Raw genomic sequence first — 21,448 nt, 5'->3', positions numbered from 1 at the left:
ATATTAACGAGAAAGAACACACAGAAATTAGTTTATCATCAAAGTCTAATTTCTATTTCTATTCTGTAGTTACCATGACAACACACTGCTAAAGGTAAGAGAGTTCTCCACTCTTAGAAGCTAATAAGGCACTGTTTTTTTAAAAACCATTTTAAAGCTGTATTTGTTTCTATGTACATGTATGTCACCAGTGTAGAGAGTAAAAATGAGAATTTCAGTTGTAAATCAGTGACATGATTTGACACTTGTAAGTGCCACAGAATATTAGACAATGTCATGTGAATTTGTGTGTCATTATCAAGCAAATGAAATCATTAAAACTGTGGGGGAAATTCTCACTCAAAAAGCACTGTGGTCTTAAAGGGACCACAAGCTGAGTATATGCTGTTTTGGGTATATTCATTGTTGTATATTTCATTAAAGGTACCCGCAGCATATCCATTGATTACAACTGACTGAACTCAAACCTTGTATTAAGATATACGTATGTTTTCATATTTTCAAATACAGGCATATGTTACAATATTGAATGACATTTCATAAAAATATTCATCACAATTGGCTAGAAAATGACCTTTGACATCAATCATTTTTCACTTATAGCTTTCTCGTAAATAACTGTGTAATATAGTCACTATTGAAAGTCCCTGGTTCAATTTCTTGACAAGTAGTCGAGTTTGGCATTTCAATGACTGAAACGGACTCTATAAAATGATAAAAATGTCATGTTTTCATGCAAATTTATGAAAATGATGTACTAAGCTTCATCAGTTTTGCAATTACTGTAAAATACTTGATTTTCCTGGGTTATATTTTCCAATTCACTTTAGTTGTATAAACTTAGATTATATCTTCTCTGATTGAAGGAAATACATGTATATAGTCATCTACATGGTTGTACAGCTAATAAGCATTTACATACGAATTGTACAGACATCATGAAAACAAATTTCATGCAACCACACCTTTTCTTCTCAGAGTTTGCTTCTAAAGTTTGAGAAATGCAGAAATATTCATAGCCAAGACAAAATACAGAAAAAATACATCTATTGATTATAAGTAAGTACAAACATACCTGTTACCCCTTCCTACACAAATGTAGTAGAGTTCACTAAGAGAAATGAATAGGATTAATCCATTCTCTAACAGGTTTTAGGGGTAACAGGATCATGATAGTCCAAATATGAACTATAGTAAATATTACAAAAAGAAATGACTCAAATAATGGTAAAATGAATAAAAGAGTAAAGCTGTTTTCTGTAAAAAAAAAAAGAAAAAAAAAAGAATGGCAACCCAAAGGATAAAATTCTATAGGCAGCATTATTCCATGGCCACTCCTATGTACATAAAAAATAAAAATTTAGACAACTATTTACAGTTCCACATCAACTTTTCTGGCTAGATAAGAATCATGTATTCTACATAGTTTTGACAAAAAGTTACCAACCATTTGACCAACTATATGTTAGGGTCTTACACTACTAGCTAAATATAAATTTCTGAAATTATTTATCAGACATGAACTCACACAAAGTTAGCACAGCTTTCCACTCTGTATGTTTGCATTGCTGCATTTTTTTTGGGGGGAAAAAGGCAAAGTAAGTAAAATAAGGTACAAAAACGCATGGCACTCGTAATGAATCATCCGTGTCTGTTAGTACTATAACTTGATTCTGCACAAAAAATAACAAATGTTATCCAAAATTTTACAAGACTTCTCAAATACACTTATAGTGTGAAATATAATGTAGGTCTTTCAAATAAGGGGGCATCCTTTAGAAGTTACAGAAATGACAAATGATGAGGGGTGTACGAGGAGGGGGGGGTGTTCAACTACTGACAGATCTTGTGTTTTCTAAATACCGAGATAGGTAGAATGTAGCAAAGGTGTCAACTGTATAATACAGTCATAGACTGAAGTATTCATCGTTGAGGGCGCTCTACCCATGCTGTCACTTAAAACTGGACACAATTTGACTAATAGAAACAAACCAACTCAATAGAGAATCAGTCAATGTAAGCAACATTATGAATGGAACACCCTAAACAATGACAAATCTCTAAGTCTAGAATGGTGTTCCGATATTCTGTGTGTGTAGCACAGACTATCGGCACAATACCCAATATGGTACTTTGCAGTCTTGCAACAGTACATCAGGGTTTCAATGCATACAGTCACACATCTCATCATGAGTCTAACATTGCAATGCAGAGAATAATTATTCAAAATAATATTTCATACATAATTTTCTATGTACATGTCTGTGCAGTATTAGATACTGGTCTAATCTGTCAATGACCCTTTTCCATCATAGTCTATGGCCAGATGAACTTTGACCTCTAACATGTAACAAATTTCTTTGTACTTGATCTACTAAACAGAGCTATCACATTGTGAAATACTAGGACCTGTCATAGCTACTATAAACTAAAACATATATGTGGAAAATGGCACAACAATCAATATCGGTAAAATGATAACAGAAAAAGTAGTCATTCTTGGTATACATGTTATTTCTCTGGTAATTGAGCCTTCGATTTTACTAAAATAGACACAAACTAAAAACTGCTGTCGCAACATGTTGATACAACAGTGATACCAGTGATGGACGTTGGTTTAATTATAGTCTCAGTAGGGAGGCATCGCAGAGTTTTACTGACAGAGTTCCATGAACTAGCAGTGTACTGTTTTAGTACTTCTAATGTTTACACTATGTTGAGTACAGGGTGATTAGAATCACACAACAGAGGAACCACTATCACCCACTTGTTTAAACTACCACACTGAAGAACAATAGATTTAGTTCGTGCCTAGCATAGTAAACTGAACGCTGGATTACCAGAGTCATATAATAAATGTTGTAATAATCTTTGAACAGCGCTAACATCAGCACATGTCATGTCACGTCGATTAGATTTCACCTTCTGTAAGCCTCACACCTCACATAAAGTTTCTCTTCAAGTTAATCTTTAAAATTCATATTAACCAATCTCCTCATAGTACAGTAGGAGTTGATTACGTATTATCACTATCATAATATTCTAACCATAAATTTGTGACCAAGTAATAATATCCTTTCATGCATATACATATTTTTTACTGAAAAGTTACTTCTTTACATAACTACTACAAGCTCTTTCAGTCACAGAAAAACAAATTCAAATCTTTTCTTTTTTAAAAGTGAAAATATCGCTCAGTCACTTTTTAAGTATATTGCACATACTCCTACGCAGTCATAATTTTTGGTCATGACTGCTGCAATGCCGTGTGTGTCCATAATATAAGTAATGGTTGGACTTACTGCTTTCCACAATTCACTATAAACCATGCTACAATTCAACGCTTGCTGACCATTGTTTGGATCTATTTATCTATTCTCTACAGCAGAACCACACTAGTTTGTTTTAAATACACTACAGAGCTGTGATTGTCAATAACAAGCAATGGTCCTAGGTAGGAGTCGTCTCTGCTTCTCTGCAGACTTTGCTCATACAACCATGCTACAATTCTATGCTTGTCTACTACAACCATTGATACCAACCTTTCCACTGTTGTATCAAAACAATAAACAACTGCAAAGCTGTTTCTACCCATAACAGGCAAATGTTAGAACTTATCTCTTTTTCACAACACCACATACTACAACTTTTTCCTAGCCTCCTACAACCAGGGATAGCACCAAAGTTTTCTTCAAACTACCAAAACCATTTTGCCATAAACACACTACCACACTACGCTGTGATTACCAATAAGTGAAGTCATGATGATTAAACAGTTTAGACTGGTCAGCTTGGAATCTACAAGTCCTTGGGTAGGATTTGAACCATGATTGTTCCTCAGTCAACCCAACTACAACAACACGTGATAGAACCAATCATTTTTTGAGTACCAACAGACATGACTGCTAATAGCTAACAAAGACACAACGTCTCTATTCCTCACAGAACCAGCTGCACTATTCAAATATCAAATAACTCCATCGGTACATCTATCAAGTCATCACTCTGACATGAAAATTCCATAATATTTTGCCAGTTTCTGACATGACCGGACAGACATTACAGTCCCTAATATGTATATAGTGTTTTTCTTAAATACAAGTAACAATACTACGGCAAAGGAACATTGGTAACATTTGGCAAACCCAGGTTAACTTCATCTATCTCCAGTGCTAGGAAAAACATTGCTTTATGGCGCATAGGGGTAAAAACATTGTAAATTGCACATACTGAGAATGAAAAACATTCACACTGATTCTACTGTAAAATATTGACTATACTAGCAAAAATCTATAAGTCTATTTTCACTTTGTGTCTCATAATCCACCAGCACCAGGTAAGGGTATAATGATTTCTACAAATCCAACAGGAAATTGTCCAACTGAGCCTTTCAATTCTCCACTGTACCAATCATCATTCACTTTCTCCAGTAAGTAAATGACATCACCAGCCTGTGAATAAATTACACAAACAAAGAATAATTGCAAGGAAATAATAACTAAAAACAGACACAGAGTATATAGGGAATAGGCTGCAAAAAGAAGAATTGTTTCTGGTCCGGACATTCTGTCTAAAGTGGTGTGACGACACAAATTAAAAAAAAAAAAAAAAAATTCTCAACAAACATGTCACCCAGTCTACTATTAATGGCAGTTACTGTTCTTTTATTTAGTACTTTTAGAGCAAGTGTGTATGTGGGGCAGATGTCGCTTGTTCGTAATTGGCTCTACGGTTGTCTTCACTGAAGTAGGGAGGGTTATTTTTGTGTTTCCCCATGGATCTGCAGACTACATGGGCTGGGTGAGAATGTGATAGTAGCACTGTTTACATTATTACTAATGTTTTGCTTCAGTTAGCCAAGGAAAATATGAGTTACCTAAAGAGCATTGTCACTACAGGTCAAAGGTGAGAGGTGACAAAACTCTTAGGTCACATGGAATTTCCAGCTGAATGAAGGAAAATATTGGGGATAGTATAATTATACCTGCACAAGCTTAATTTAGGAAAATAATGGGAGAGATAATGGCAATTATGATGTTTTGAGTCATATTTTGAGCAATTTACGTAGACAAACTTTGTTGTGATGCAGAACGTGGGTTTAAATTTTGTATTTTTGTTTGAATGAGTACAGCTTTTGTTTGTGTTTGGTTTTGCAGGGTCAGTGTCCTTGCAGGAACTTTTCAATTATGACAGTGCTTGGTTTATGTCAAACTTCCGTTACTATATTTACCTTAAAGGTGAGTTCACCACTAGTTTCTCCTGTAAAATCATGGAGGGCCTCAGCTTTAGGCATGAGTTCTTCAAACGAACCACCTCGTTGTCTGGTTGAAGATCGTTTTGAGCCTAGAATGAAACATTAATACAAAGTCATATGTGTGCTCTGTACAGATTTAAATTTTGAAGGTGGTGTTTAATGTTGTATAGCTGAGTCATTGGTAAAATTACTACACACTACTATATCCTGACATGGTTCCTCTACAGTTTCCATTTCAAGAAAAACCCTGGTAACTCTAATCTCTATATTCATTTGTGTTATATCATTGATAATTACCCATTTAGCCAAGATATTATGCCTATATATCATGTTTGAGTTATGCCAATAGCAAGTAATGGTCAAGTAAAATACTATTGGTAGGTACCTCAATATACAACCCCCCCCCAAAAAACAAACAAACAAACAAACAACAACAACAAACAACAACAAAAACCCCCCCAAAAAACAACAACAACAAACAAACAAACAAACAAACAAACAAGCAAACAAACAAAACAACAAACAAAAAATATGAACTTGGCATTGCCCCTTTACTTTATACCTAATGATCACCACTCCAGGTTACATAATCAAAGTAATGCAGTACAATACAGCCCATTTCAGATTAGTGTTTACTGGCTCTGTGTGGTACAACCATGCAGACACAAAAAAGAAACTGCATATACCACACTTTAAGATAGCAAAGATTGAATGAATCGTTTCTTGTAACTTTGTCTAAATGAAATCAACCAACAGGCCACCATGCAGACATATAATACAAACATCAAAACATAGGCACCTGCTTGTCTACATCTATAGTTGCAGTATATTTAATTGATTTATTTCATTTTGACAAAGTAAAGCAAGAAACTGCAATCTTGCTATCATGGTGTACTTAGAATGTGCAGTTTATTATTGGTTTCTGTGTGGTCATATCAAAACAGAACCAGTGAACACTAATATGAAATGGGCTGTACAAGAAACAAATGCACCCACTTACTGATATCTTTTGGAAGATCTTCCACCACGTCCACAAAGGCTTTAGGAAACATTCCTTCTTTTCCATGGCAACTACCTTTGTACCAATCATCACTAATACGTTCTAGTAATATAATTTTATCGCCTTCTTTGAAATCTAGGTCATCCGATGAAGCCGCCTCGTAGTCGTATTTAGCAATGCAATGTGAGCCTCCATCCACCTGTGGAAATAAATATATGATTTAAAGTGTAGATGTTACTTACATAGATCTGTCTCACTATTATTAAGAGACCGCAACGTACCTATACAAGAAGCAGTCACTAAATTACATGAAGTTAATTTCGTGAAATCTAAGAAAATTATACAAGCTTTAAATAATAAGCAGTTCTATTGAGACTTGTTGAGATTGCCATTGATTTAGCCTTAAAACACTTGGAATAACAATTTTTGAAGGAGGCCTACAGTACTCAACTACTGTGCTTCCTTGCATCTGAATAGCACTCCTAGTGGTCACAGTACAAAATCTTTTGTCTTTTTTTCATTCACTACGGAAACTAACAATGCTATCTTTGTAAGTGATGTTGTTACTATGGAAATTGACTGCTATCGTTGTAAGTGTTGTCTGTTACTATGGAAACTAAGAATGCTATCTTTGTAAGCGCTGTAGTATACAAACCTGTGTTGATGACACTGTGGTATCTTCTGGAGGTAGATTTGCTGGTATTGATTCAATAAAATTTGATGGAAATCTTCCTTTCTGACCATTGCATTCACCAATCAACCATTCTTCATTGACTTGATTGGTAACTTTAATCCTGTCACCAGTCTGAAATATACAATAGAGCTCTCATTAGACGAAGGACCTCATCAGTGGATCAGTACAAGAATTATCTCAAGTGGTACAGCTGAATAACAGTGTTTTAAAAAGACAAAAGATTTTATACTTTGGCCACTGGGGGTGCTATACTGGTGCATTACAATCATTTCAGCTATACATGATAGTCTAGTATTAATGACATCAGCATTTTCCCACACTGTGCTAAAGATTTCGATGATCATCCCTTGGCTCAGACCTATAACTACCTCTATTTTACTTCACTCAACTTCTTGGGTGAGCCTGCCAATCTAACTATTTGACCATCATTACTCCACATAATGCAGTATTTAAGTTCTGCTTATATTATAACATACCAAACAATGATATGTTACTTTTCAAAGTCACAGAGAAGACACTTACCTTAAAACTAAGTTCTGTACTATTCATGCCATCAAAGTCATACAAAGCAGATACAACATTATCTATTGACAAAAAAACCAAAATATACATTGCATATATGAATTACATATATGAAACATACAACTCATAACATTCAAGTAAAACGATTGCATATGGTTTACCACAATCATTTATAGCATCCATATCAAGTGTGTAAAAGTATAATGTTTCAATTACTTTCATCATCATCCCAGAATGTGGTGTTTCTCAATGTAATCAATCTCTAAGCAATGCTGGTAGTGAAGGCAAGTAAATAACCAATGACTAGATAGCTAGTAAACATAAATGCCATAAAACATTATCAAGATCAAATTTAGAGCTAAATATGATGGCATTGTTGACCACTATCATTCATTGTAACGAGTCTGCTGATCATTAGCATAAACACAGGTCTGCCAAACAATGGTCTTTTTTGCACCCAAACTTTACAGTTCATCTGACATTGGCCTTTAGGATCATAATGATTAGTTAAGTAGTATCATGGTACCAAAGTTTTAGTCAATATCAACTCACCATCTGATACTGGGGTTGGCGGTGTAACCACAATTTCAGCAGCCGGTGCTGCAAATCCTCTTGGCATCGACATAGCTTTTGTTGTTTCTGGCAAGTGTTCAATGATTTCCACAAATTCCAATGGAAAGATCCCTGTTTTTCCATTGAGTTCTCCCTTCATCCATTCCTGACCGACAGGTTCTATAAGTCTGATGACATCACCTTCTTCAAAGTCAAGATCGTTTTCTCCTTCGGCTTCAAAGTCAAACCGAGCTCTACAACGTGGTCCACTGAAAGACAAAGTCAATGAGATCTACAGTTTAGGGGGTTTTTGTGAGTGTTACATGAAACAAAACTTAATATGGGCTTTCACACTGCAATGGATGTTGTATTTTAGCCACTAGCTGCAACTGAATCATTTTTTTAAAACCATTTTGTGAAATGTTATGAATTAACTAATATCGTATATTGTGGACAGTATTGAATCCCGTTTGGGTAAAAATATTTGTGTAGCAGTACACATAGTATGGTGCAATATTATCCAATCTAATTAATTTTTGGGTTTGCATCCAAAAATCTCCATATGTACATATATTAATATCATATTTTACAAATCAAAAGTACAAGATCACTTGACCGATTTATAATTACTACAATAGACTTACGTCTTTGACTTTGACACAAGTGTAAAATTTAGTGTTGTACACAATCTGTAGTGTTTGTGACACAATGTCATGGCAACCTTTATACGCCACACTCATCTTAAATTTCTGCACTTTCAAAAAGCCTTAAGAGGAAACAATGAATATGTTATTCTTTGAAAAGACCTCACAAATGAAACATACAGAGGAAATAAAAATTACCTAAGTGTATCTGGTTTAATTTCTTCTTTCTCTTCAGGAAGATCCTCCTGTAAGATGAACATAAGACAAGTGATAGATTTAACAATCGAGTGTCAGGAACATCTCTGATAAAGTAACTAATTTTAGTGACGAGAAATGAAAGTTAATGCTACAACACCAAGGTATCTTAATGTTGTACAGCTAAAGCCACTTCATATGGTGAGTAACTGAAACATGATGTACTTAATGACAAACTAAAAACAGTTACTACAGCAGCTATCAAGGTTTCAGCTTACTTTGAAAGACACAAACTAGAACTATTGTTGTAACATGTTGATATACATGTTATTGAATGGATGTTGGTTTCTTTGTAGTCACTGTAGGGTGGCATTTCTGATGACTTCCATAATCTTGCAGTGCTGTTTTGGGACTTCCAATGTTTACACTATCTTGATTACAGAGTGATTAGATTCACACAACAGAGGAACTGCTATCACCCCATTGTGTAATCTACCACATTGAACAATAATAGTTTCAGTTTGTGTCTATCTTAGCAAACTGAAACCTTGATTGCCGCTGTAATATTCATATGAGTTGTAACTTACCAGAACTTCTACGTAATTCTTAGGAAACATCCCAATCTCTCCGTTACACTCTCCCTTGTACCAATCATCACCAACCCTTGACAGTAGTTTGATGAAGTCATCTTTATTGAAGGTCAAATCATCAGGTGCGTTAGAATAATAGTCATACACACCAACAGCACATGGTCCTTCCACCTTGCCAGGACTCTGTCATATCATTAACAGAAAAAATATAATTCATACAGAGTTTGGTGAATGGACATTTCAACTTGTCTGGATACTGTTAAAGGGGAACACTACTGTAGGAAATAAAGTCACTTCATAATTTTAAATCACGTACATTAGTCATCACATATGATTGCTGAGAAACACTGAGTTGAAACTTGTGTCACATTCATTGTTCAGTGGAATTTCTTGCCACGGACACTCATCATCTAATGGGAGTCAGCAGACATGCATAAGTACCACAATGGCATGCAGAATACAGCTATTCATGATTGTTTTATTTGAAGATAACAGGTATTGAGGAGCTATTATAGCACTGTACAATGTATTATAACTCAATCTATGTCTCAAGATGAATCAGAAACTGCAGCACGAAACCCACCTCTCCTGGTAAGGCTCTCACAATCTTGATGAATTTCTTGGGGAACATTCCTTCGTCATCTACGTTCCTTCCAAACAGCCAATCCTCATCTACCTTTCTCAATAGAATGATGACATCATCTTTCTGGAAGACAAAATTACATCGCGTCGTATGCAAAGTTTAGTGGCGTCAAACACTAAAAATTTTATGGTTTAAAAAAAAAAAAATCTGTTTGTAGTTTTTCTCCAAATCATGAAAACTAGACTTTTAACAACATTGAGAGTGGATACAAATAGTCTGCTATAAGGTGAAACCATACATGGTTATCACATGACTGTCATGTGACACAACTATAGTTGGTAGTCACACATGACTATCATATGATGCAACATAATGGAAAGATTTTTCACTAGTTTGCAGTACTTTAAAGAATGGCAAGTACATGGTACATTACCAGTAACTACAAACAGCACTAACATGACATATTAAAGGTAACTTACTGAACAGCAGGTAAACAACATATTAACTTACGTCAAATGACAGTTCATCATAATTTTGTTTACTGTATGGAAACACTGCTATACCATGTGGCTCTGTTACCTGTTAAAACAAACCATGTCACATAATCAACAAATCAACATCACTGACAATTGTTTTATTACAGGTAATTAGTAGCTAACAGATAGATACCCAAGCTAACCAGTTCAGGGCTAATGGTACTCAATTACAAGAGAGCTCAAGGAACAAAGGTCGCAGAATGATATTGCTATGAAAAGTGCAACTAGTACTTTAGTCACAGATGGCAGGCGCTGCTTTGTCTTGTCAACACTAGCATTTGCTGGTAGCACTTTAGGCTCCAGATAGACATTGTCACTGAACTATGAATACAACATTAGGTCACAGACTGTGTTGTAATTAAGCTACTTGTATATGTTAGTGCTATATATAAATAAAAGCGCTATATAAAAACAACAACCCAACATTATATTAATGAGTCGTCTCTATTGCAGTGATCAAAAACACAAAATGTCATTTTAATCTTCAATGTTTTCCATCAAATTTATGTTAAGTTGTCAAAATTATTACAAAAATACAAATACCTAGCCCCTCAATAGTCATTGATATAGTGGAAAGAAGAATTTTTCTTCATCTTTAAAATCAAAGTACTGGAAAACCTAAAAGACACTACGGAAGAACATTTATGCAAACATTCCAATAGACTGTTCCATGATGCATTGCGTGTCTCTCCATACAATGCCATGTATTGTGTATATACTGAGGGGTTTGCACATGCTACTCAGGGGGATGGTTGTCACCTGACCATACCCTGGGTTCACCTGTAAAATCACTGTCTGTCATTGATGGCGTTTAGTCTTTGTTCTATAAAATCACTCATAATCAAAGAGGTCAACATTTCTTTCCATTATTTCCTGATGAAAATGTTATTTCAAATGTAATAAGGACAAAACAAGACTAAATGTAAGAACATAAGAGCCGTCCTGTGCAATGCATCTTGGAACCAGAAAATGGTGATAAATACATACCATATATTTATATAGTGGATGTCCAGGTTCAGGCCTTGGTGGTAGATTTGGTGCACCCCTTGGTTGGGAAGCTAGTCAAATATAAAAAGCACCCATATTATGTTATGCCCTATGACACCCAATATTCCATTTTTAGAGAATAATCATACAGAATTTCAAGAAACCCCCTAGGTATTGTTGGATTAATACAACTTGAAAATATAATGTACAACAATCCCATTCACATCTATGAGGTCAAAGTAACACCACGAATAATCTAGAAGCTAACAATTGAAAAAACATCATTTTTTTCTTCAGATCTTTAGATTTTGAGTTGTCTAAAATGTTAATACAGTTGTTATACCATGAAGTTCACAAGCAACAATTCACATTCTAAATATAACCATTTACTATTATGCATTCATCTAGTTTATGTCAGAAACAGTACATGCTGATTACTATGTAAGCCATACACAACAATGGTTTTCAGTCCCAGCTACCTCAAAATCTGACAACAACAACAACAACAAACTGAAATTCTATTACATTTTGGTTCCTTACCTGTTGTGTTTTTACTGCCTGGTATTCCAGGAGCACTTCTTGGAGGCTTAGGTGGACCTTTTGTCATAGGAGATGGACGTGGCGGAGCAGGAGCCTTCTTCTTAGGCTGATCCGACGGCTACAACAGAATAACACATTTGAATAAAAAACTGTCTAAAAATAAACATACATTGACAAGTCCTGGCATCACTATACATACACACACTGTGCTATCAACACAATGATAGCTTTGAGGAGAAAACGGCAAAGCTTTAACCCGTATTTTATCAACATAAAATCTTGTATCTTAACCTGAAGTGACAACCTCTATCTCTTCAAGTAGCCAAACACTAGTATTGAGGAAACAAAGACAATGTACTGTATTACAGGTGCCGCCATTGTAATTGAGATCTGCCTAAAGTGACATCTACAGTCTATATCACACATATACTATATAGATATATATTTTACTTGTAAGTATATGTACCAGTCAATTTATAAATACAGCTCTAAATAGAACAAACAATTCTGACTAAAATGGTCGACGACATGAATACATAATGCACCCAATTATACACGAATTTATTCATGAACAAATCAAAGGCAACGATGATTGATTGTGTCATAAGTTTTAAAGGCCAGGGATTCAATCCCAGGCTCTCACATTAGTGTTATCTTATCAGTGGAGCCATAGGGGTTAAAAGGGGTCACTCTTTCGTTCTGGACCAATTGTTTCAATGGCCCTCTTAGACATCTGTTTTTAACACCTAATAAACTGGGCCTGTAAGTACCTTGCATTGTATATTTCAATAATTTTTGTTTTGACTGTAGAGCTTTGTTCTCTGCTACTTTATTTATAAACCATCCAACAGGCATTGCCCAATAACAGGAGGAGAGTTCAGTGATAGTGCAGGAGGAAACTGGAGTACCTGGGAAAATCTGTGTTGTTTGGTAGAGTCAAACTGAATGACACTCTTATTACTTACAGCATGGTAAATTTAATCAAACCCTGAATGGGTTTGAACCCTGACCACAGTGGTTCAACCCTTATGTCACCGACAACCCTTGACTCTCCAGAACCTAAAGTTTATGAAAATACCTTTACTTCCTGGCTTGGCATTCCCGTTTAAACTTTCCATAAGGTAACGGCACTCAAAGAAGTAAAACAATCAAAAGGCAGAAGGATCACAACTATTTCAATCGGCCAGGAATGTTATTAACATTTGCCATGAAATGTTAGAAAGTGTGATTTTTGAAGTATGCCACAGTACCATGATTTTGGCCCACATGTCCACATGAAATCTGTTGAATAGTGCCCCCTAGTGGTCAAACTATACAATCTTTTCTCTTTTTGATTACCAGACTATGACACATTGACAAGTGTACAAAGTGACTACTATTTCAAGTACTTGTCTGTGTCAATTCAGGATACTAAAGGTGTATCTGTAGTCTTATCTACTTACTCTTGCAGGAGCTGTCCTCATTGACTGTGCTCTTCCTAAAGCTGATGTACTGCTACTTTTCTTCAGTGTGTCTGTATGAACGTCAGTGTCTGGTATAGGCATATCAAGTAAAGATGCTGCTGTAGAACCACTTGACACTTTAGGTCCTCCTGAAGGCCGTGGTGGAGGGCCTCCTTTACTCTTTGCAGTGGTGGGTCTAATAATAGTTGGCCTTGCAGTAGAACTACCAGAAGATGGTGGTGGTAGTGGTTTCACAGCTGGACTACCAGCTAATGGTGGTTTCACTACTGGTGTAGCTATTGCACTTGTACTATCGGATGATTGCTGGTCAACAGTTTGAGGGGATGGAGGCTTTGTATATAAACTTTCTATCTCCTTTATAAATGAACCCATGTTGTTTGAATCGTTTTTACTTGCAGTTTTTGGACTCCCCCTTTGTTGGGGAGTTGGTTGCCATGCCAAGGGTGCAGTTCTATTGGTTCTTGCACTTGCTACTGGGGGAGGAGGAGCAGTAATTGGAACAGCAGAGGCACGAGGTTCAGTGGGTTTAATGATAGTTGGTTTTGGTCGGGGTCTTGATGATGGCACTGCCGGTGGTGGCGCTGTTTGTGAGCTTATCGGTACTAAGGGAACTGGTTTTGTGTCAAAGGACGCTCCAAATGGGGAGCTTTGTGTGTTTGCACTTGGAGGAGGCCAGCTCCCAAATGGATCTGATTGAGTCTGTTTGGGTGAAAATGGGTCTGGTTGCATTTGACTGCTTGCAAATGGGTCTGGCTGTGTTTGTTTGGGTGAAAATGGGTCTTTTTGTGCATGTGATGAAAATGAGTCTTTTGGTTGCATCTGTGATGAGAAAGGATCCTGGGAAAATGGATCAAGAGTTTGTTGTTGTTGTTGTTGTTGTTGTTGTTGTTGTCGTGGTGATGATGAAAATGGGTCTTGTTGTTGAGAGGAAAATGACCCTTGTTGTTGAAATGAACTTGAAAAAGCATCCTGGCTCTTCTGTTGTGATGAAATTGGCATGGCAGTGGCAAAAGGACCAGGTTTCTTCTCTTGAACACCACTTGAAGCAAACGGCGACTGGTTACTCTGTGATGGTTGTTCTAATCCAGGTCCTACAGTAGGTCTTAAACTCACACCGAACATCCCAGCTGACGACATAGCTGAGACTTGCTGTGGTGGTGTCTTACTTCGTACACTTGTTGCTGTGGCTGGCTGGGTTGAGGGTTTTGATGGCACTGATGGCTTGGCTGCTACTGCAGGTTTTGTAGCGACAGGTGGCGGTGATGTAGTTGGTCTTGATGTTCCAGACGTTGTCACAGTACCTGGTTTGTTAGCGATGGGAGGCGGAGTAGCTGCGGTAACTCTTGAAGCACCTGTTGGTTTTTGTGACACTGGGGGAGGAGAAACACTTTGCTTTGTTTGTGATATAGGAGTAGGAGAAGTGCTTGGCTTTGTTGCAATGGGTGGTGGCGAAACTGATGTCGTTGCTTTGGGTGTTGGTGAAACTGGTGTTACTGCTTTGGGTGATGGTGAAACTGGTGTTGCTGCTTTGGGTGGTGGTGAAACTGGTGTTGCTGCTTTGGGTGGTGGTGAAACTGATGGGCTACTTGATACAGGTGACAGAGACTGTCTAATCTTAGCTAGATCTGTCTGATCATTTGGTATCTGTGATATATCGTCTTTTACAGCAGATGGTTTAGGTGACACTGGTGGTGGTGGCGGCGACGTTGGTTTTGAAACTGGTGTTGGTGTCGTTGCCTTGGTATCTGGTGTACTTGATACAGGTGAACTTGAACTATTTTGTGGTTTTGATGCTGGCAATGGAGGCACTGGTGGTGGTACTTTACATTGTTCTTGTACAGATTTCGGTCGGACAGGTAAAGGAGGGCCAACACTGGTAACAGCTCCTGAAGGTGCTGCAGACTGTGTTTCCTTGGCAACAGCTTGCTTCACTTCTGATGACCCAGACACTTGTGGTTTGGCTGCCGGTGCTGGAGGTACTGGGGGTGGTGTGTCTACGGATGAACCACTCTTTGATGGGGTAGTACTTGGTCTAGGAGGAGGGGCAGTAGCACCAATTGGATGAACATAGGATCGAGATGGTCTATTTGAAGGTAGGGGTGGTGGTACGTAGGGACCAGAGGGTCGATTTGATGGCACTGGAGGTGGTCTTGAAGGTGGCGGCGTTGACCGTACTGCTGTAGCTGGTGATGTACGACCACTAGAACTTGCTGATCCACTGCCACTACCAACATTTAATACATCATTGATACTTGATGAAGACTAGAGAGAGAGACAAAAAAGTTAGACAGATTTGTAAGGTAAATGGCAACCTTCTAGAAAACAATGCAGTAAATGGTCTGTGGAAGCATAACTAGACAGTATTCAATACCAGACCAGTTACGAATTCAGTTGTGTTAATAAAAGTCTGGAATTAAAGGTTTGCACTAACTTGTTAAAAGTCTACAACTTGAATCAATGTAAGCTTGCCAATATGACCATGTATGATACAAGGTCTACAGTATGTACAATCTATATTCTTCTATACACCATATTCTGTAAACCCAAATATGTTCACGATGAGAACATTTTGCTACTTTACAGTTTTCAGCTAATTATGGAAGACTAATTTTTACAAATTCCTGAGGCTGGTGTATTACATTTATGCACAACAATACATTTTAGTCACTGCATGTTTTGGTGTATTTGTTTTCCAGTGATATTTTACACTTATTGCCAGGCTATAAGGCCACCATGTGATGTCTATTATCCTAAGGGCTGTTATGTAGCAACTACAGGGAATTAGTTGCTAGTAACAGCACGAGAGGTAATATGACATCTACTAGTGCCCGAATAAGGCAAGGCAATAAGTGTTTTATAACAAATCACATTATCAGGCACATACATGTGTTCTCTCCGTAGTCAAGGCAAATCCCTGATCAGACTTCTGTGCTACATAAATATTGCCCTAGGGAAAATAGACTGTGACTAGTGTCCTCATATGCAAATTGAGGTCACTATGGGTGAATAGTCCATACCATGTGACACGATCTAAGCCAATCACTGAAGGCTATATGGAAATGATGTGTTATAAAAGTGAATATTAGTCCTTTGTAAATTCCAAGTTTAAAGTATATACTCTCAATAATAATTGGTATAATACCATTTACCTCTCTCCGTGATAGTTCATCTGTTGATGGAGATGATACTAAAATAAAAGGAATGGAAGAATTTTCAATCACTGCAGTTTATAATCAATATTCTTTTCATATGCTTCAAAAATCTTCATTTAATAATTTTCCTGGACAAAAATTTGCCAGAAAATCTTTTGATTGTAATTACTGGTCAGTCAATCTTCAGTTTAGAAAATACACATGTAATGTAATCAATGCAACCATTACAATACAGGTTTCAAAGATTTTGTTGAGGTTTTCAAAGTTGTAACACCATGTCTCAAAATTTAAATCCATATTACAATCAACAATGTTATGCTGTGATTCCTCCACCATGTATTACTATAACAAGATACACTGACAATTATTAAAAGTTGCGAGAAAGGCAATGATCAAAAGTATAATATTGGCATTAATTATTTTGTAACTAACTTCAAGTATAAACATAGTTATTTATTTTTAATCTAATAATGATAAATTTTAAAGACAGGAACTAAATGACTTCAATTGAATGCTGCAGAACTAAACCTAAATCAAGATTTTACACATGAGAAAGATTTAATATTATACTCATCAGAAATTGCACAAAATAGTATAATGGGTGAAACTATGATAATGATCATGTATGTATGTGTATGCATCTGCACACACACACACACACACACATACATACATACATACACATACACATATACGTACACATATATACATACATACATACATACATACATACATACATACATACATACATACATACATACATACATACATACATACACATACATACACACACATACACATACATATGTACGTACACACACATGCACACACACACATGCACACGCACATACATACATACATACATACATACATACATACATACATACATGCATGCATGCATGCATGCATGCATGCATGCATGCATGCATACATACATACATACATACATACATACATACATACATACATACATACATACATACACACACACACACATACACATACATACATACATACATACATACATACATACATACATACATACATACATACATACATACATGCATACATACTACTAGTAAGATATTCTGACCATTTGTCATCTAATTATATAAGCAAAACTTTAAAGAATGCCAATCTGACTGTGTTGCTTTATTTTGCCTGTGACAAAACAACAGCCACAAATAATATACATACAACACACACAAAAGATTGATAATTGTCATTCAAATAACAATGAACAAGATGAGATTTACCTGCTTTTGTTGGGGGTGGAGGCGGCCTTCCAGGACCATCCGGTTTAGGTCTGTTACTTGGCACAGGAGGCGGTGGCACTGAAGGGACAGAACGCTGAGGTGTCACCACTGAGTTACTTGTAGCACCACCCACTGTTGACATACCTGTCACTTCACTCATAGGTCTGGCAGATATTATTGTGATTTCAGGACGGCTAGCGACAAAAATACACAAGATCAACTGTTACTCCCTGTACTCTGCTGATATAATCTACATACGTCAGGTCAGATATTGACCTTTGACCTCCTGTATGGCGACCCCTGATAAGTAAAATAGTGGAGGGTGGTGGGTGTGCACTTAGGAGGTGTATACACATGTAGCAGTAACTATCCATATTTGCTGTATTTTTCTGGTCATGAATTAACGGACACTTCACCCAAAAAAAGGTTCAGTTCTTCCAAAAATGTTGTCTACCTTACGTTTAGCATCATTTAGCAATATATATGCACTATGTTTGTACTATGTATAACTCCATTTTTCTAAAGAAAACAATTGTTTTTGAAAATTAATTTACCGATTTGGTTCTGATTTTTAATTCATTTTCAAAATATATTCCATGTATGGGTATATGAAATGTATGCAGAGAAAACTAGTGAATGGTTATACAGGTGAGTCAACAGAGGTAAGTTGTTGTATAAAATTTAGCCTTGTACTTGTAACAAGATGGCACATCTGTTCCTGGGATGGTTAACCAACTTTTATCAACTTATCAATATCTCCGTAGTAAATACAAAAGCTGTTATCATTGAAGGAGTGAAAGTTTTCCAGCAAAATTTGGTTTGAAGTGAAAAAAATGAAGTTCAACAATTACATTGATGCCAGACCCCCCCCCCCCCCCCCCACAAATGAAGTTCATTTATTGAGTTTTGTTTGACATTATGCGATCGTCCCTCACTCCGCTAGAACTATAAATAGGGACATGGACTTTAATCAAACATACACATCAGCGTTACATCTTCACATTTCTAATTTTCTGTCCTAAATTTTATTCATTAATTAATTTTTCTAATCTCATTGATAACACTTACTGGTTTATTTTTTTTCTTCAAATATTCAATTTAAAGTCAACTCAGAGTGACAGCATGACACTATCTCTGTCTACATAACATTAACAGTACATATTTTGTAACATATATGCCACACTGTGTTCCTGTCTTCCAACAACAGCGTGACACTATCTCTGTCTACATAACAGTACATATTTTGCAACATATATGCCACACTGTGTTCCAGTCTTCCAGGGACAGCATGACATTATCTCTGTCTACATAACAGTACATATTTTGTAACATATACACCACACTGACTGTGTTCCTGTCTCTTGGTGACAGCATGACACTATATCTGTCTACATAACATTACATATTTTGTAACATATATGCCACACTAACTGTGTTCCTGTCTCTCAAAGTCACAACATGACACCATCTCTGTTTACATAACATTACATATTTTGTAACATACAGTACAGTACATTACATTACACTGACTGTTCCTGTCTTTCACTGTGATAGCATAACACTGTCAACATAACATTGCATATTTTGTAACATACATTACATCACACTGACTGTCTTTCTGTCTCTAATGACAGTGTGACACTATCTGTCTATATAACATTACATATTTTGTAACATATACATCACATTGACTGTTCCTGTCTCTCAGTGACAGCATGACACTATCTGTCTACATAACATTACATATTTTGTAACATGTATTACATCGCATTGACAATGTTCCTGTCTCCCAGAATGACAACATGACATTGTCCCTGTGACTGTCTACATAACATAACATATTTTGTAAATTGTAGCATACATTACATTACACTGACTGTGTTCTTGTATCTCAGTGACAGCATGACAATATCTCTGTTTACATAACATTACATATTTTGCAACATACACACTACATTGACAGTGTTCCTTTATCTAATAATAATAGCATGATACTTTGTCTAGAGTACAAATTTTGTAACATATACACCACACTGACTGTGTTCCTGTCTCTCAGGGAGAGGGTGACACTATCTCTGTCTACATAACATTACATATTTTGTAACATATACACCACAATGACTGCATTCCTGTCTCTCAGGCAGAGGGTGACACTATCTCTGTCTACATAACATTACAAATTTTGTAACATATACACCACACTGACTGTGTTCCTGTCTCTCAGGGAGAGGGTAACACTATCTCTGTCTACATAACATTACATATTTTGTAACATATACACCACACTGACTGTGTTCCTGTCTCTCAGGGAGAGGGTGACACCATCTCTGTCTACATAACATTTTACATATTTTGTAACATATACATCACATTAACTGTTCCTGTCTCTCAGAGTGACAGCATAACACTACATCTGTCTACAGAACAAATATATTTTGTAGCATATACAATACATCACATTGACAGTGTTTCTATCTTTCCTAGCAACAAAAGAATCTGACATAACAAAGTACAGTACTACACAGAAATAACAGACAATTGCAGATAACATCTATTTCAATTTCCGCATATAATTTCTGTATTTAGTTGTGCCAGTGGTACACATTTTTACAAAAACTAAACAACATGTACTAGTTTTTAAAATAAGTATTATCACACAAGAGGTTGTAATAAATTATTTTTTGAAAGACTAAAAAATGTATCAATAAATTAGCATAATATTGAATGTTATTTGTTTGTTTTTTTGTTTATTTTGGCCCTTTTTTAATAATTAAAATTTTTGTGCTGGGAATTGCTCTTATCTATTTTCTTTTTTTAAAGCAAAATGAACACACATATCAACACAACCACACTTTCCTACAGAAATCCATTCAGGTTTGGGACTACATGACATTCTACAGGCTATCTCTAGTCACCCACGCCTAGCAACATAGCACCTGTGGGCTGTGAGGTGAGAGACTGTCCCCGACTGTCATTACTACAGGAGTCCCTCCCAAATTAGTACTTTACTTATGAGTGAGACACACCTAAATGATTGTCCAACGTTCATGTACTGACAAACAACTAAAAGGAACCTCACATATTATATTCTCAAGAACAACACTGTTTCAAGATAAGACAATTTTATGCAACCAAAGTAGCAATGTCAATAGAAATGTTTGGGCCACAATAAATGGTATGTACAATACCATAATAGTCTAAAAATGACATGTTCACTAATCATATCCGAGAACTTTTTAACATAGTACGTGCCTCAGAAATAAACATCTTATGTTTTTGCCATTATTTTGTTTGAGAAAACTGTGATGCCTTCTCAGTTTAAATAAATCATGAAAAAAAAACCATGAAAATAAACAAGACATAAAAAATAATATTTTAAATACAGGTTGAAATGACATAAATTAAGATATTTTTTAATCCAAAATATCTGCCAAATAAGGAGCTACCTCTCAGAAAATAAAACATTTGTTGACTTTCTTT

General features: G+C 36.2%; 1 protein-coding gene across 1 annotated transcript; it reads right to left on the bottom strand.

The window, feature by feature from the left end:
• Window positions 1-3,982: 3,982 nt before the first annotated feature.
• LOC144439026 (SH3 domain-containing protein 19-like) lies at window positions 3,983-13,995 on the bottom strand. The gene is made up of 14 exons (XM_078128268.1): window positions 13,540-13,995; window positions 12,113-12,215; window positions 11,558-11,628; window positions 10,545-10,613; window positions 10,035-10,157; window positions 9,449-9,634; window positions 8,865-8,911; window position 8,757; window positions 8,023-8,314; window positions 7,471-7,532; window positions 6,910-7,059; window positions 6,255-6,453; window positions 5,231-5,343; window positions 3,983-4,451 (listed from the first exon to the last, which is right to left on the bottom strand). Exons 1-14 carry the CDS (start codon window positions 13,930-13,932, stop codon window positions 4,317-4,319), a joined length of 1,944 nt encoding a protein of 647 aa, XP_077984394.1. The 5' UTR covers window positions 13,933-13,995; the 3' UTR covers window positions 3,983-4,316.
• Between the last annotated feature and the right edge of the window lie 7,453 nt (window positions 13,996-21,448).

The sequence above is a fragment of the Glandiceps talaboti genome, chromosome 8, assembly GCF_964340395.1.
Source record: "Glandiceps talaboti chromosome 8, keGlaTala1.1, whole genome shotgun sequence".
In the NCBI taxonomy this organism is placed as follows: Eukaryota; Metazoa; Hemichordata; class Enteropneusta; family Spengelidae; genus Glandiceps; species Glandiceps talaboti.
The sequence above is the reverse complement of the archived record's forward strand: the minus strand, read 5'-3'. Positions and strand labels throughout refer to the sequence as shown.